The sequence below is a fragment of the Ambystoma mexicanum genome, chromosome 9 (assembly GCF_040938575.1).
Source record: "Ambystoma mexicanum isolate Mex_15411 chromosome 9, UKY_AmexF1_1, whole genome shotgun sequence".
Classification (NCBI taxonomy): Eukaryota; Metazoa; Chordata; class Amphibia; order Caudata; family Ambystomatidae; genus Ambystoma; species Ambystoma mexicanum.
The window spans coordinates 145250778-145268782 of record NC_090931.1 but is presented as its reverse complement, the minus strand read 5'-3'; the positions used below and the strand labels follow the sequence as shown (position 1 = coordinate 145268782).

The 18005-nt window shown below is 45.9% G+C and overlaps 1 protein-coding gene across 2 annotated transcripts in view; it reads right to left on the bottom strand.

Moving 5' to 3' along the window:
* The window catches only part of SORL1 (sortilin related receptor 1), a 1341481-nt gene that overhangs the window by 47016 nt on the left and 1276460 nt on the right, over nucleotides 1-18005 (bottom strand). For both annotated transcript variants that reach the window (XM_069614318.1, XM_069614319.1), the window contains exon 46: nucleotides 4360-4552. In XM_069614318.1, coding sequence (XP_069470419.1) covers nucleotides 4360-4552 — 193 coding nt within the window. The remainder of the gene's footprint in view (nucleotides 1-4359; nucleotides 4553-18005) is intronic.

Sequence of the window (18005 nt, the reverse complement as noted above, 5' to 3'; positions counted from 1 at the left end):
TTATGCCTTTAAGATGTGCCTAGGACAGGCTGGTGATATGATAGGTTATTTAGAACGTGCTTAATACCCAGAGATTTCTAAGAGCGGTCCTGGGGTTAGAACCTGTGTTGCGCCATGTCGTCTTGCTTCCAAGGGGAGCATGTTGCCGCTGAGCTATCCTCCCGAGACCATGTCAACCATGCTTTGCATCTTTTTCCTATGAACCGCTGGTAAGGAGATTTTTGCATAACCCACTGGTGAGGGCTGTGTAACAATTTAAACTAATGGTAGGACAGTGTCGCACAAAATGAAAGACCAGACTCCCCAATGGTGGTTGCGGCAGAGCAGGGCAGTAAGGCTGGATTTCTGAATGGCAGAAGGAAAGCAGGGCGGCACAATTAATCACAAATGACACCAAAAAAGAAAAGAAATCAGGCAGATCTACTGAACAGTATACACTTATGATAGGAAAAATGGGTACTAAAGTTAAGCAGAACACTGAGCAGAGTGAAGATTAAAACATGAACTGTACATGACCAGTTAAGGCCTAACTCACTCTTTCCCCTACAATGTAAGCCTCATAACCTTGTGGTACACACTGTACATGTGGACTTTCCAGAAGTAGGTTAAGAAAAAGACAGTATTACACAGAGTAATAATAACCAATCAGGATTGCAGGGTAACAAACAGTTACAAGCTTCCTGCTGCACTCTAAACAAATGTATGATATGTAATAAATATATACACAATACCATTACGGCACTGGGATGTGGAGCAGTCTAAGCCTAGAAAAACAGATTACTTGCCTCTCGGTAATGTTCTTTCTGATGGATGTTCCTCCCATGGACTGCTCATCTATGGTATCCCATCCACAGTGCTGCTGTTGATCCGAAATCTTTCTGCCACCCGGGTACCGCAGCACAACTCTGCGTTGGCTCCATCCGACGCCTCTAAGCACCTCATGCCAGACATGATGCCAGGGCCAGATTATATATCGAGGGACCATGCGCCATAACCTCAGATGCAGCCTTTTTCCCTAGCACGGACACTGAGGGAACACAGAACCATTGGTGTACTGCCATCATTGAATAAGGGCAAGTGGAAGGGTGAAGAAGAATCCATGGAAGTAACATCCATCAGAAAGAAAATGACTGAGCAATAAGTAATTTGCTCTTCTAATGGCTTCTTCCCACCGATTCCTCTTCTATGATACTCTCGCAAATCAGTATGAAGATCTGGAGAAAGGAGAAGTGCAAGGACACCACACTTACCTAAAAACTCTGGAGGACCAGCATACCAAAATGGGCTTCCTGGCCTCAAAAGAATATAAGCAGTAATGTTTAACAAACGTGTGCAGATGCCCATGTTTTTGCTTGGCAGATGTCCAGGACATGGACACCCCCTCTGCAGGGAAGAGGTGGCAGCCACTCGTCTGGTAGAATGGGCTTAGAGACCCTAAGGCACAACCTTTCCAGCCGAATCACAGGATTCAGAAATGCAGAGAATGATACAACTTAAACAGGGTGTGTTTGGTCACAGACCTGCGGGCACGAGCCGCAGCATAACCAATGAAAAAGCTGGTCATCTTTTCTGGCCTCTCTCATTAAAGACGCAGTAGCTGGGGGGTCCGCACTGGGTGAGAACCCCAAAAGCAAAGCACACGGACCCATACAAGAGTGAAGAAACAAAATCATGAGGCTGAAGCCCAAAGCAAGTCGGAGTCCAAGAAAATATAAAAGGTGTCTGGGGCCCAGACGGAAGAGAAAGGCATTGCAAAACAAGTTGGGGAGATCGTGAAACAACCCAGAGGGATCTGGGACCCCTGTAAAAGAGGAAGACATTTTCTGGAATAGTCAAGTCTGGCAGGATAGTGCACCAGACTTGGCGCTACAGTTTTGAGTTGGAAGAAGAAACACGGGGACGAGACCGCCCCTTACCCCTGCCCTCCACCCCCTTGATAAAAGGAGAACATGTTTTGTGACGAATTATCGACAGTTAGGTTAGGCAGGATAATGAGCCGGAATTAACACTACATTTGGGAGTTGAAGACAAAAACAAGGGGCAGAGACTCCCCTTCACCTTTGATATTTGGGAACTGTGTTTAAAGAATTAATCATTGGGTTTGAATTAAAAACTGAACTTTAAAGGTCTGCATCCAGAACGAGAGAAGCCTCCTTCTGGATCAAGAAGACATACAGTTTTTCCTCGGTTAGTTTAGTGTAAAGGACCGAAATAGGTTTGGATACAGGACGGTGGACTTTATACATTGCAGGAGACCCTGACAGAGTCCTTAGTGTTTTTGTTGAGGGAGGGCAACTCCTCACAGAAATAGGGCAAGATCCATTTCTTTATTTCTATAATAAAAGTCTTTGCCATAAAGCATGCCAACACAGTGTCAGACTCGTACGCATGCACCCTTACAGCAGTCATGAGTACTAGTAGAGCTAGGATTTTGATCAATATTTACAATTGCAATAGTTGTATAAAGCCCTTCTTTGAATTGAAGAGCAGTAACAGTTTTTCCGATCTTGCAGTGATGACATTTTATTTCATAGCTCTGCTGAGACGTCTAGGACAGATTATAGCACAAATTCAAGCACAAAATTCCACAATGACACGAGCTGGTGGGAGAAATCCACAATTAGGACTATAACCTAAAAGTATCCTTACAAAATGTACTAATTCTCATGCTTCTGTCAAAAGAACAAATCTGTCAAACACTTCACGTATCTGCTGTTTACGGAAACAGATTCAATCACAATTGTTTTCTATTCATTCTTCCATTTTGCCAGGTTTGCTGCTTTCTTCTAATAAAAGAATTCAGACATTGAACTTGCATGAGCCTGCACACAAATCTTGAAACTTATCTGTGAGAGTATTTTGCTCTTGTTCAATCTTCTAGCTTTAAGCTAAATTAAGACAGTCCAATCCTCTACTGTATCCAAACAGTTATCAGTTGCTTAGGTGCACTCAAGAGTTGAGCAAGCTTAGGTAGAAATAGATCCACTTCCAAGTGCAATGGTACAGATTTGATTGGAGAGTTTTCTATTGCATTCTTAGTTTTTGAAGTATCTACTTTATTGTGACAAGCTCGGGACCACCCTCCTCGGTGTCCACTTCAGATGCAGCTATGTCACTCATGGCCCGCTATTCTGTTATATTATTTTTATGGGGATTTCTCGCGTTGGCCCTCTTTGACATCAGGAGAGATGCATATGATCCGAGCAAGCCTGCACTCAATCCAATGTCGGCGCACTTCCAACAAGCCTGGTCAAAATGCTACCGGGAACCTCTATTCCACAAAGATGCAAGTCACCGTCTGCATCTATCAAGGGTGCCTGTGATCCCCTTGGTCTTGCTATCAAAGGATTAGCGCATGTGGCTTTGGGCAGTGTAGTGCAGCAGTTCCCCAGACCATCGCCTACAATCAGTGGCATCTCTGCTGCCAGCAGGGAACACAACGCTCACCCCTGGCCTCATCTTGAAAGTCCAGAACCAAGGAGCAGGTGGTCCTTGCAGAGCCAGGAATATACCTCCTCCAAAGTGATCCGCAAGTATTCATTACCATTTTGCTCAGGAGGATCTCAGGCACTCAGCACCAGTTTTACCAATGAGTTGCACAGTCTGAAAACCATGATATTGGGCCAAGAAGGAGAAGCAGCACAGTGCATCTACTTCAAGCGCCACCCATCACTTGATCATCATAATTTACTTGTATTCGATCTATGGACTTTGAGGGACTTCTGGAGGAAATCCTGCCACTACTGGACTTCAGAAAAAAGAAGATGTAAAGTGGTGACCACTTACTTTTACACAGTTGGCTACTGTAGCAGAAGCATACAGGCATGATGAAAATGCTGCAAGTATCCATAAAGCTGGTACAGAACCAGGTTTTATGGATACTCCTAGGCCTTAAACAAGAGCAATTACCTATATTAAGACCACTCCACTGTCTTCAATCTGCCAAAGACAGAATTTTAAATCTCTATGCTTCACTGACTCACCATGAATAGTGGCGGTTGAAGTGATGGCAAAGGCCCGAACAGATATCAAAAGGTGCCAAGAATTACGCAACCACAGACACCTTTGGTGGACCACTACCATAAAAACTATGCAACAACTCTTTAAAGAAAGCATTGAGATAATACATTAGATGTCCTCAGACCTATATTTGATAGATGCTTTACCCTAATCTCTGTACAGTTTCTCCATCCTTCAGATCCCCACACCCATGGAGCGTCCCAAACCCACCCAATCCAAACAACCTGTAATGAGGTGTGTTAAAAATCAACTATAATGAAATACAAAAAGACTCAATTGTTTTCACTCGGGATAAGAAGTTTCGCTTGTTGCACCACGTTAGCTGAAAAAATGCCTTACCATTGCCAAGCTCATCATAAAGCAGTGCAGCAGCCTCTCCACAGATCTGCCCACTGAACAGGCATCTGGCCTTTACAGTGAAGGTGTAGTTATGCCCCATCTTGAGGTTAGATATTTTGAAGACATTTTCTGTTGTGTTTCCAAGACACAGCGAGGTATTTGTTACACTGTCGAACATGTGTATTTCGTAACCCTGCAATGAAAGGGATCCATGATCAGCACACTTTGTACAGACTATGAAAGCATGATAATCTGAATAAAACTCAAAAGCGTGCTATGGTAACATTCATTACTTTACTTGCACCCTGCAATCTTGGGCTGCTCAACTGTAGATACTCAGCAGAACGAAGAAATACTGCTGCCCAAACTCACAGAATTCCTTTCTTCCTTGGTCTGGTTTAAATTAAAACATGCTATGCTCAACAGGTGAAATTTTCTTTAAAGCATTGTGACCCATCCACTGGTGACCAATGTTGCATCAATTATTTTTTGTTAAGTGCGAAAAATGTATGCTTTTGTTGCTTTTGTGCACAGATGTTTTCTTATGTGTGCAACTAATGAGGTGAGCCACCGTCAGCATTTGTAGTTAGCTAGAAATCATCTCTGAAGGCAGGGTGGAAGGTAATTTACACCTCTGTAACCACTGCAATTCTTTTCATGAAGTGCATTCTAAAGAGCTTTCTCCAAACAGTTAAAAAATATTATATAGGTGGTTCCAATTTATTAATTTTATTTATTTGAACGTTTGTATAGTGCAAAAAACCCAGAGGTACCTAGGCACTTAATTCTTAAGAGATTGGTTACAGACAGGGTACAGTGCGAGCATATGTGTTCCCATCATAACTTGCTGCTGGGCATTGTTCGAGAGGCATTTGTGGGTCAGCAAGAGGACTTTGAATTGAATTCGGTCTCTTACTGGGAGCCAATGGATGTTGCGTCTTGTGTTAGTGTTTCGGTAGGTCTAGTGCTGTTCTGATTGCATTATTTTGCACGACTTGAAGTTTGCTGATATTTCTGGCATTGGATCCTGCAAAGAGTGAGTTACAATAGTCGATCCTCGAGATGATCAGTGCTCTTGCCAAGCTAATGCAGTTGTCAGATGAGAGGAAAGGTCTGGTGGCTCTAATTAGTTTGGAGGTATATGCTGACGAAGAGACAATGGCATTGACCTGTCTTGTTAAAGACAGTTGAATCAATGTAGCCACCTAGTGTTTTTATTTCTTTGGCAACATTGATAGTATTCTAATCAATGTTGAAGGATTTATATAGCTGTGATAGGATTAGTTTTGATTTGCTACCTATGATAAGTAATTCATGAGACATAATTCATTTTGTGCCATCCAAGCTTGGATGATGAGGTAGATTTTATTGATGGGGTCTGAATCAGTGTCGTAGGAACCTGTGATTGGGAGGAGTATTTGGGTGTTGTCCGCATAATTTGTATATGTGACACCCAATTTGTCTAGTTTGTCGAAGAGAAGTTTGGTGAAGGCATTGTATAGTGTAGGCGATACACAAGAGCCTTATGGTACACCACACAAGACTAGGGATGGGGTAGCAGCCAAGGAGGCTGAGTAAACCCTCAGAACGGTTGGAAAGAAAGAATTCGATCCACTTCATAGGTTCTGGGGAGAATTGAGCAGCCATTGCGAGATGATGGCAAAGGATTTTGTGGTTGTCTAAATCGAATGATGCAGACAGGTCAAGCAGGAGGACGAGGCATAGGTCCCCTTTGTCATTAATCTGATCCATTTGTGTTTTTAGATCCAAGAGTGATGTTTCCGTCCTGTGGCCTGGGCGGAAGCCAGACTGTCTGAGGCCTAAGAGATAGTCTGATTGAAGAAACCTTTGAATCTGTAGACAGGCTACTTGGTCTAATATTAATAGAAAAGGCACTGTGGTAATGTGTCGGAAATTTGTTGGGATGTTAGGATCTAACGTAGTTTTTATTTTTATAGCAACGGTAGTACCCAAGCTTCTTTTAGGTCATCGGGTACTTTGCACAAGGCAAAATAACTATTGATGAGTGAGGTAATGAAGGGAGCAAGTTCGTTAGCACACTCCTTAATGAAGGTGGCAGGCAAATGTCACCTTTGCACCTTGAAGGGTTAAGTCCTTTGATAATTTTGATAGTTTCTGAGGTGGTCAGAGGCGTGATGGCAAATCTGCGTGTAGTTTGCTGCCTTATGGTGGGGACATCTTCAGGGGTCAGGTCATGGTTAAGTACAGCTTTTTTGGCTTCAATTTTATTTTGAAGGAGGGTGATTTTGTCTGCCAGAGCATTTTGGACATACGCGCACCACTGCTGGTCCTGCCAGTGGGCAGGCGATTCCAGCTCGCAAAGTATGGCAAAGAGTTCTCTGGAACTAGATTGGGCATTCAGGAACTCTCAGGTTATGAGAGACTTCTTTGGCTTTAATGGTTGCTGCCTTGTATTCATTGGCTAAGGCAAGGAAGTGGGCCTTATTTGCCGGTGATGTGTTTTTTTCCCCAATTGCATTTGGCCGCCCTTTTGGTTGCCCCCAACGTCTGTAGGTCTGCTGTGAACCAGGAGTTGGCATGTGCTATTGTTTTCGCTTTCTGGACACTTAGCGGAGCTACTTTGTCAATAGCTGCTAGGATAGTTTTGTTGTCGAGGCTGACTAATGAGGTGGGGTCCAATTGGGGGTGTGAGTGTTAGTTATTGGGAGCAAAAGGGTAGCATATTGTCTCTATTGATGTTTTTCTGGCTTCTTGACGGTAGTGATGATTTGAGTAGAGTGGGTTTAGCCAGTTTGGTGGTTATAGCAGAGTCATGAAGAGGATAGTGTTGTGGTCCGACCACGGGCACAGGATATTGGCTAGAAGGTCAATGACACAATTTAGGTCCACAAGCCAATCTAAAGTACGTCCTTTTTCATGGGTCGGGTGGGCTAAGAGTGAGGTAATGTCATCTTCAAAGGAGGATATTGTGGCTTTGGGTCTGTACACTATGCGGAGAGTGAGGGTGCAAGTGTGGGTGAGAAACATTTTTTTTCAGAGTAATTACTTGCCCTGATGGGAAGGAGTGCTCTGCAGATATCCAAAGATCAAAGGTATTTTTCGCAAGGAGATCTACTCCTCCTCCTTTAGTTGTAGTTCTATCTTTCCTCTAGATAGTGTAACCTTCTGGGATGGCTAGGGAAAGGTTTCCGTGATAGCAAGGATGTCTACATTGTTGGTTGTAATGAGGTCTGCAATGTCTAGGGCGTGGGCTGGGAGCGATCTAGCGTTGATAAGAGCTACTTTCAGGTGCATCAGAGAGTCGATGTGAAACCCATACAAGCCGTCAAGACCTACCACAGTATCTTCCAAAGGTATTCATGTGCAGAAGAAAGTACATGTGTGTACCAAAAGAAAGCATTAAATAAATAATGGGTTTGTGTTCATTCATTTGTCGAGTGTCAAACAATACTCACACAATGCAGAATGTTTTGTGCTATGGTTAAAATAAAATAAAAGCTCAAATTTTACGAGGAACTCATAACGTATGCAGCTGACAAAAAAAAAAAAGGAAAATCGGGTACAATAAGTTATTTGCCAGAAGGAAAAATGGCAATCAAAAGGAGTGTGCCAGAAAACATACATGCCAAATAGTTCATGTGTCACTAGAATTGATGCTGGATAACCAGCATTCTGGAGACAATGCTTTCCAGCAAAATGACAGTGCCATGAGAACAGAACAGTGACAGCACTTTCTAATAAACAAGGTGCACCCCCTGCTTTCTTGCTTGCGACCCCAGGCCAAAGAACAAAAACATAACAAAAAGAAAAAAAATACAAAAACTGGCTGCGGGCGACCCTCAGGCCTTTCGCTATCCAAAGGGATTGCGCCATTTTACCAGGCCATTCTTTTCATGGGTCACACTGTTTTCCTGTCAAGGCCCACTTCAAAATGGCTGCTCAATTATGTGCAATTATGTGCTTTCTCGTCATGGGAGAGACATGTGCTGCTCTTTTTATTTTATTGTGCAGAACCAAAGAAATTAGCCATTTTATGGGGTGGGCAGGCCCAGTGAGTGACAGGCAGGAACGAACCAAGGAGCAGCAGAGCCACACTCGGTGTGTGTGCGGACCTTCAGCAGCCTCAAGGTAAGCTGAACTGGGTGTTCAGTTCCTCCCTACCGGTGCGCCGGCTGAAGGGAGAACAGAAAGGGAGCCTGCGTGGGCCCCGACTGCGTAGCTGAAAAATGATACACACGACACGTGTTGTCTGTAGTGTGCTCGTAACTGCTGGCACGTGCGGCACGGCGGGCCCTTTATTTCCTCGTGCCTTACGTCGCCGCGCTCGCGGGACGCAAGGCATACACAACATTCCTCCTTTTTCCCCCAACAGAACACAATAACACATAACCTTGGTAACTGTCAACAACTTCTGTGCATTCTAGTCCAGCACAGTTTTCTTGACCACCCACTTGATGTCACTTTACCACTCATAGTCTCTTAGCTTCTCCGGGGCCCTCAGTGCTGTCCTTAACGAATAATGCCCTGGGCTTGGCCTGGGACTTGGGCCCGTCCCCGGGCTGGTTCCCCGCTTAGGCTCACCATCATTTGGCGACGCCTCCTCCGGTCCGTCGGGTGGTTCGTCTGACTCATAGCTCAGGGTCGCCTCTCCCTCGGGTTGCTGGCTTGCACCCTTCGGTGGCATCTCCGCTTCCTCCGAGGTCTCCTGGTCCCCCATCAGTCCACATTTGTCGGGGCACCCTCTTGAACCACAAGGCGTTCCGTGTGATCAGTTGGTGCCCTCGTGCAGCCGTCACCATTGTCCCTTCCTTTCGGGTTACGGTCCAGGGTAGATGATCATACTGTGTATCGTGCTTGGTCTTCGTGGGGTTTTGCACCACCAGCACCTGGTCATCTGACTTGGTATTCCGACTTCCGTGCATGCCTTCTGATGCTCATGTGTTCATTTGCATCCACTCTCCTTCGTTGAGTGCAATCACTATCATAGGCGTCTATGCCCCTGCTCGGGTGATGGGGAATTGACGAGTTTATCAATGTCCCGTACATGTCTGCCGGTGGAGCTGTGGGGTGTCACCCGATGGTTTCGTAGGAATCAGTACAGATCCACTCTCCAGGGGCTGGAACGTTCCCTGGATAAACGTAGTACCTTGTTGACAGTTCGCATGTACCTTTCCACATCGCCGTTCGCTTGTGGCCACCTCGGCGTGATGTGGCGATATTGAATGTGCAGATCATCCAGGTACTACTTGATCTCCGTACCGTGGAATGGCGGTCCATTGTCACTTTTGATGCGTCGTTGCAGGCCATGGGTGGCAAACATCTTTTCCAGGTCCGGTATTACGATTTCTGCTGCTGTTGAGGATACAATCTCCACCTCCAGGTATCTGGAAGGTATGACGTCCTTTCATCGCGGGATGTTTTTTTGCAGGTTTTTTGCTGTGAATTTCTTTTCCAAAAAAAAAAAACTGCATTTTTTAGGGGGGGTTAGTAAATTATGTATATGTGGTGTGGGTGTTTGGGAATAAATACAAATTAAAGAAAATAAGGGGTTGGGGTGGGGAACCCCCCCCAAAAAAATGTAAAAAACAATGTGATGGGTTTTTTCCTAAAAGAAAAATAAAAATCTGCGGTAAAAAAAAAAAACAGCAAAAAAACATCCCACGATGAATGACATGGAACCTTCTCGAATGGCCATCGATGGCCACCAGTAGACATGTCCCTTCCTGAACCCTGCAAAAATCGATGCTGATCGCGTCCCATCTTGAGGACCCCCCACTCTGCCGACTGAGTTAAGGGTTCGGCGGTGCACCTGTTATCTGGCACGGGAGACAGGCAGCTATCAGTTATTCCACCTTGGTGTCAATGTGTGGAACCCACACTCTGTCGGATCCTGACTTTTATTCCGACTATCCCTTGGTGGCCTTCGTGGCACCACTATTCTGTCTTGCAGACTGTTTGGGATCACAATCCGGGCCAATCTCAGGATTAGCCCCTCGCTGGTGACCGACAGGTCTTGTCATATTGGAAACAGACCCGCGAGGAAGTCTCTGGCCGCGGGCATGCGGTTGTGTACATTGCAGAGGAAGGACTTCCACTCTCCTGATATGATGGTGTTTTTGATCAGGTCGCAGCAGCGGTCGGTCTGGGAAGCCTCCACAATGTGCTTGATGTGGACTGCTTTGGGTTTCATAGTGTGTATGATCTGGCATATGTGCTCTTCTGTTTCTTCTGCCTCATTCCCTTGTCCCAGGGTAGCTGCCTGTCATGGCCATACCCCCACACATCAGGTGCAGACCAACCTGCCCAGGACTTCGACTTCCATGGGGGCCTTTAAGGCCCCAAAGGGTCTCTCAGGGGCCTCCTGGACTTGGTCCTGGTGCCGTACGTGCCAGGCTCATGCTGCCATCACCAACATGGCAAGTTTCAAACTCAGTGAAGAACGTGTGGACCAATCTGAGGCAGGCTGAAGGGACTACTTGCCTAGGGAACTATTTGCTTGGGTGTGGTTGCTGGGACTACTTTACCTGGGGACTACTTTTTGAAGGCTATATAAACCACGCCTTTAGTACAGAACACGCTTCTCGTTATTCTGCACTCCTGCAGCGTAACGCTCACTGTGTCTGTTACCTTCAGGCCAGTCTACTACAACGCCAGTCCAGTTTCTTCTCGAGCAATCTGCAAAGGAAGGAAAAATCAGGTTAGCCACGCTGGTCAAGGATTCCACATCGCTGTCCAGCGCATCGTTCATACCTACCTGAGAGTTGCTCTTTCCGGCGAACCAACGAACCTCCATCTCTCGACCACTTCGATCTTTCGCCCGCCGCTCCGGAGTCGCCGGACCTGTCGGATGCAAGAAGAAACATCAGGTTAGCGCATATTGGGGAAAAGCCACTTTGAACAGTCAATTCATTGCAGCGACATACTCACCTGAAGGCCGCTCCTACTAGCGGTCCCGCTAGTCGTCACCACGCAGTCCGAGGTACAGCACCTGCAATACAAGAGCATCAGGTCAGTCGCACAGAAGGGCAATAGCGCATATAAAGACTTATCACAGAACACTGGTGTGAACTCACCTTTTCTTGGAAAAACAACTCTGCGTTCTACATACTTTTGCATCAAAGGGAAACCTACAAGGGAAAGACAACAAAGTGAAACTTGGGCAATTTGAACTCTTTGGCGAACCATATAGATGGTAAAGACTTACCCATTGAATCAATGTTGTCTGAGACTTGACGGGATCAGTGAAGTAACTGGATCCTAGAACTCTACACACCCCTGCATACGGAGAGCCTGCCATTCTTAAAACAAAGGTGAGACATTGCAGAGGGGGTTTCAGAAGACCACGGGAGGCGGGTGTGGGCCTTCCGCCAAACAGTTGGGTAACGTTTCATTTAACCATTTAGGCGCACCTTTGTGACGGCATGGATACAGAGGAGAAATGTGAAACCATTTAACATCAGATCTGCCAGTCCCCTTCGGCGCCCCTGTGGCGACCAGGTGAGCGTAACACTGCCCTCGGGTGCCAGGATAGGAAGTCCGCTGGGCTGACGGTGCCCGCTTGGTATGCCAACTCAAACTCGTATTGTTGCAGGTGGAGCAACCACTTCCCTATTCTGGCGGGGGGATGTGAAGATGACCCCGTGAATATTGGGATGAGGGGCTTGTGGTCTGTGTAGGCCCTGAATTTCCATCCGTAGAGATAGATGTGGAAATGGCGGCCTCCCCACAACACTGCTATGGTCTCCTTCTCGATGTGCGAGCATCATTGCTCTGTTGGTGTTATGGCGCGGGATGCGTAGGCAATGGGCTTCGTTTCCCCTTTTAGAGACACTTGAACAAGGATGGCCCCGAGGCTGACAGGGCTAGCGTCGACATACAGTTCTATTAGTGTAGGGTCGTAGTAGGTCATTGTCATCTCGGCTGAGAGTGATGTTTTGATGCGCTCGAACACCTCCTGGCAGTCGGGGCTCCAGGCCTATTTGGTGTTCGATCTGGTGAGTTCTCTGAGTGGCTCGGACATTGTAGCCAGGTTGGGGATGAACCTCCCGCAGTATGTCGCCATTCCCAAGAAGCTGCGTACCTCTGTGGGTGTTGATGGGGGGGCCTCCTTTATGTCCGCAACTTTTTGTGGGTCGGCCGACACTCCCGTGCTGTTAAACACGTATCCGAAGAATGTGATTCACACTTTTCCCTGTGAATGGTCAACCCGGCGGTCTCTAACTTGCTCAGCAAAATCTCGAGGCGACGCATGTGTTCGTGCCTGTCGCTGGCGTGGATGAGAATGTCATCACTGACTTTCAGCACTCCGTGGATACCCTGTATTACCTCCTGAATGGCCTGCTGGAAAACCTCTGCCGCTGAGGAGATGCCGAAGCTCAGTCTTTCGTATCGGCGTAGGCCCAGGTGCGTGGAGAATGTAGCGATGTATCTTGAGTCACAATGTACTTTTAGCGTTGCGGCCAATCTTCGAGAACACTTTCGACCCTGTAAGATCCGTGATGATATCCAGTGTGGAAGTAATGTGCCGCTCACGCTTGATTGTCGCATTTGGAAGGCACATGTCGATGCAGATTCTCACTTTCCCCAGCTGCTTCGGCTTCTTTGTCACCACCATGGGAGACACCCAAGGTGTCGGTCCCGTTACCTCTGCTTTTTCAAGTTCTTGCAGTTCCTTCTCAACTAGGTCCCTCATTAGGAATGGGGTCCTTCTGTGGCGTACTGCTCGGGGTTATACTGACTAGTCGATGTAGAGCTTTATAAGTTTACCTTTTAGGCATCCTACCCTATCGCCAGTGTTCAGTTCCTCCCTGCCGGTGCGCCGGCTGAAGGGAGAACAGAAAGGTGGCCTGCGTGGGCCCTGACTGCAGAGCTGCAAAAATGATACACACGACACGCGTTGTCTATAGTGTGCCCGTAACTGCTGGCATGTGCAGCGGGACGTGCCCTTTATTTCCTCGTGCCTTATGTCATCACACTCGCAGGACGTAAGGCGTACACAATACTGGGCCTCACTTCCTCGCTGTGCCTTAGCCTGTCCTGGCCCTCCTGGTCCCCTAGCCGACAGATATCTGTGCTGGTAGAGTGCACAGAATTAAAAGTAAAGTTTACTTTCAATTCCCTGCACTTTACTGACTTGAGAGTAGACCCTCATTCCCAATATTTGCTTGTGTATTTGTACATCCAGACTTGCAGCGGATATCATATTTACATTGCAAACATGCTCTGTGAAATCTTTGCCAAGTCATGTTCACTACACATTTCATTACAGTTTTATTTGTGCTGAGCTATGAAAGTGAATGGGGGCTGAGAGAGGCCCAGCTGCAACGAACATCAGAGCATTCCAAGACGCCTCTGTTGTGTTGAAAATGTTCTAAAGAAATGCAAGAGGGAATGCGTACTCCTGGCAGGGGAGCATGGGGAGCTTGTTGTGTGCCGACCCTGACTGGTGACCACCTCTCTGTAAGGCATGAATCTGCAGGGAACAATGCAAAGCATGTGATCTACCCAAGACTTTTCTCTGCAAAGTGCTGAGAGCAAAGCAGAGACCCTTATGGAATCTGCCAAAGTAGACTGATAAAAGATAGCAGCATGTCTTGGACACATAACAAGGCCCGGTCCCAGACACCTTCTCTGCTGTACTTTGTGTCCTGCCTTCAATCCCCTGTTACTTATTCATTTTGCACAGATTTAAAATGACGAACGATGACCGTGGGAGTCATCCACTCACCCTTGTCCCTCTATTCACGTCCATTGGGGATGCAGATCAATTATTTCCCCTATGGCAGCAACCTTCCCCTCACTACTACCAGTGAGTTGAAGGTGACGGTCATGTAGTGCTCCAAGACAACAGTATAGATCCCTGCAAAAGGTGTTCTTGGCCCCCCGCCCCACACAGGCGTTAGGCCTACGCGAGAGCACCCTCACGTACTTCAGGGGTACCCTTCATACCCTGGAAGGCGTACAAAATATCCAATTTGAGTGCACTTTCGTGTATGAGGCACCATCCCTTGCTTAGCTGTCCCTGGTTGGGTGGCAGTACCCGGCATATCCAGCACCTATAACATGAACTGAGACCAGGCTGGAGAGAAGATAAAAAAACATGCACAACAGTGGCAATTACTACAAATGATGGTGAACAATGGGGAAAGAAAATGCACATTTGAGGAGGTATAATTAAACCGGTGAGCTATATCAAAGATTTGCATAAAGGGTGCAAAAGATGTTCTAATGGTTAAGGCTACACAATGATGCCAAATGATGCAGAGGAGTTACTGAAAGCATGAAACCACTATGCGTGTGCTGCAGAAAATGAGAGGGCAGTAGCCAGGGTGTCATCAGATCCACCTAGCCTGTGTGCACTCTTTAAAGTGCTGCCTTCCTTACGCCCTTCCTTTCACACAACAGTCATGAGCTTAACAAAAAATGTTGAAATCTCTCTGCTTTGCTCGTGTGACCTTATTGCGCTTGTATCTTTAGGATACCAGGTCCTGTGAGCAAATATTAGCAGGACTATATTAATCACGTGGACTAGAACATCAGTTTACATAAGACTTAAAACATTCCCAACCTGTGAAAGGATGTATGTCACCCCAGGCCCTGCTGCCTTACAGTGGCTCAAAATTTATGATTTTACACCCAAAATAGCACCCGCTATGTGCCTTGGTAGCTGCCTAGAATTGTCTTACTTAGGCTACAACCTTGCTAATATTCTTCCTTGAACTTCTTTGCACTTTGTACCCAGGCCTAGGACATGTAGTCTCATGGTATTGCATATGCCCAGACACTTGAGGCACCGATGTGTCCAAGGGGCACTTAAGGTGGTCATTACCCCGATGCCAAAGCCCACGTGAGATGCTTGCCTCGGTGGTTATTTGTGATCCTTGCGTAAATCACATCAAGAAATGAAGCAAAGCAATGCCCCCCAGGGACTTATGTCCAGTCTATTACTATGATCTATAACTCAATCCTGCTTTGTTCAGTCAAGCAGGTGGGGGGCCATGAAACTGTTCTCAGCCAGAGCAGATGGCAGCCAATTCTTCTGCTTATTTACAACTGAACGTTTAGCCACACACTATGTATTCAACATAAACCCAATCCATCCACCATTACCTGCACTCCTTTTTCTAGTGTTTGTAATCTTATGGCACTGACTTGCGCTGCATTGCTGCTGCTTTATTGTTTTGCAGCTGGCCTCTTCATCTTTTGGGCTCATTGACCTACCCTATCGTATAATCACTTCTTCCAATGAAAGACTACTTCAGGCTAATGCCCACCCAGCATTGGAGAATGCCAGGAAGGTTCTACATGTCATGTCTGAGCTGAAAAGTATGCAGTGGTGTGGAAAGGCTGAAATCTGGACTTCTCTCTGAAGTTACCATAGGACTTCATGTCTTCAAGGACGCTATGCCCCATTCCTGGGCCATCATTTTTCCATCAATTGTTTTCTCGAAGTTGTAGTTTCAGTTCACGTCAATCAAATGAAATAAAGTCAAGTAAAACTTACTGTGGCATAGCATATTTTACTGGACTTCAAGGGTAAAGCCAACATGAGTGTTGTTATGTCGCCATACTTACCAATGGTGAAAACATTCTGGACATGTCTTACTGTGGCATGGCATTTTTTTTACTGGCAAAGCCAACAGATATTACTGCCACTATGACCAAAGCAAACATGAGTGTGTTCTTATATGGGACACACTGGTGTTGCTAGCATGGACAATTATGTGCACAGAAAGCACTGACATGTCTTATTTTTATTTAGTTTTACAGCATAAATTGTGGGCAGAGGCATCATGACAATGCACTGGAAAGTGCTCAAGTGCACTGTTGGTGACTTGGCATCTATTGGATTTTTTCATGTTTTACCATACACAGCTGATTACAAACTAGCTTTTTACCCAATATTTTACAGAATGTGTGCTGTGAAATGCACAATTTGAATCCATTTTCTGTCAAAAATGTCTGGGGGGCAGGGTAGAAGCCCCCGAACACGCCTTGTTTAGTACGGGCTCCCTCACTAGGATCAGCCGCTGTCGCATATTTGTGTAAAACATTTACGCCCCTCCAATTAAAAAGAATTCACCAGCCGCCACTGGGTAAACCACAAAGAGAAGACTGCGCTCAGATTACCTCACACCATCCGGAGGCTTACATGTGATTTGAACGGAGAAAAAACAACTAATTTTCTTTTTTGGGTTGGGGTGTCCCCCCTTTTTTTAATACTTTCCGCCACCCCTAAAACTACTCCCATTCCCAACCCCACATATATAGTTTTCTAAAATTCGTTATTTTTTTTTATAGATGTTTTGGGTTCTATTTGATAACATCACTGCATACCAATCCAGAGTACTGTGCGAAATGTCTGCGGGACAACTATCTTCTGCATCAAAGACCCAGCTTAGTATAAGATGCGTTAAAGCTCTGAGCTCGATTGCCTGAGGCATAAAGAATCTATTTTTTTTATTAAGCATCTCCCATATTTTCTTTGGTGATCCTGTTGCACCATCCGCCCAGCTAAATATTCTAAGCTTCATTACACTCAGACATGCAGTATCATCAATTTTCTGCATTGATCAGTACATTAAGAGGCAATGCGCCTTTTGTTGTACTTTTTAGTGCATAATGAGAGCTTGTCGAAGTTTCCCAAGTTACACAACAGCACAGTTCAGGGTGTGCAATTCGCGGGAACAGCCATGCAAAGGTGAGCAGAAATAACATTGTTATGTTACTTTGCATTTATATAGCGCCTTATGTACCATTGGTATGGTCTCAAGGCGCTGGTAGGTTGAACGCTCTCGGCAACCGAAGTTCAGGTCAGTAGAGAGAAATTGAGAGAGTCAAAAGGTGCGTTTGAGCACCGGATATGTGTGCAGCTGGTGTGGCAATTGTGTGATAGCTGCTTCTTAGCTGTAGGTGTGGAGGCTGAGAGATCAGGAGTATGTGTTCGTTCTGGTAGGTTGTTATCCAGACCGATTTGGCTGCGTTAGGCCTGAGGAGAAACACTTGGGTTGGAGGGTGTGAAACCAGTAGTGTTTAGTTAGGGTGATGGGGAGAATAAGGTAAATTATAGTATGAGAACAGCTATACCGAATGGTGTCATAGTATCGCTGTGTTCTATTTGAGTGGTGGTGTAAAGAAGAGAGTAAGCGTGGATATGGTGGTTTACCTTAGCTGCTTGAGGCCGAGCCCACTCCAGTAGTTCCATGTACTCATCCGTTGGCACATTCTCTTGAATGAGCTCTGCCATTTTTAAGGGAATCTTTATTCTGAATGAAACTTTTTATTGTCAGGTGGCGTTTGTTAACTTATAATTGCCTCGTGTTGAACATCTTCCCTCAGCTTCTCTTTTGTGCGGCCTTCTTTTGCTCCCTTTGCTACTTCTCATTTGTCTCTGCGCCACCGGTTTGGCATATAAAGGATTTGAGTGTGCAGCAGCGTCATGTAGGAGACAGATGGGGGAACAAACAGCTTTGGTGGACCACATACATGCACCACTGCTTTTGGTGGTCCAACTCATTACTGGTAGTATGTCTGTACCCTGGTTCCTTACAGTTTCACTTTCTGTGATGTCACTTGGGGGTGGGGTCAAATGACATCACGTCCTGTGACGCCAGAGGTCAATGGTCGTGTGGTCTCGTTTCCACTACCCTTAGCAATTTGGTGAA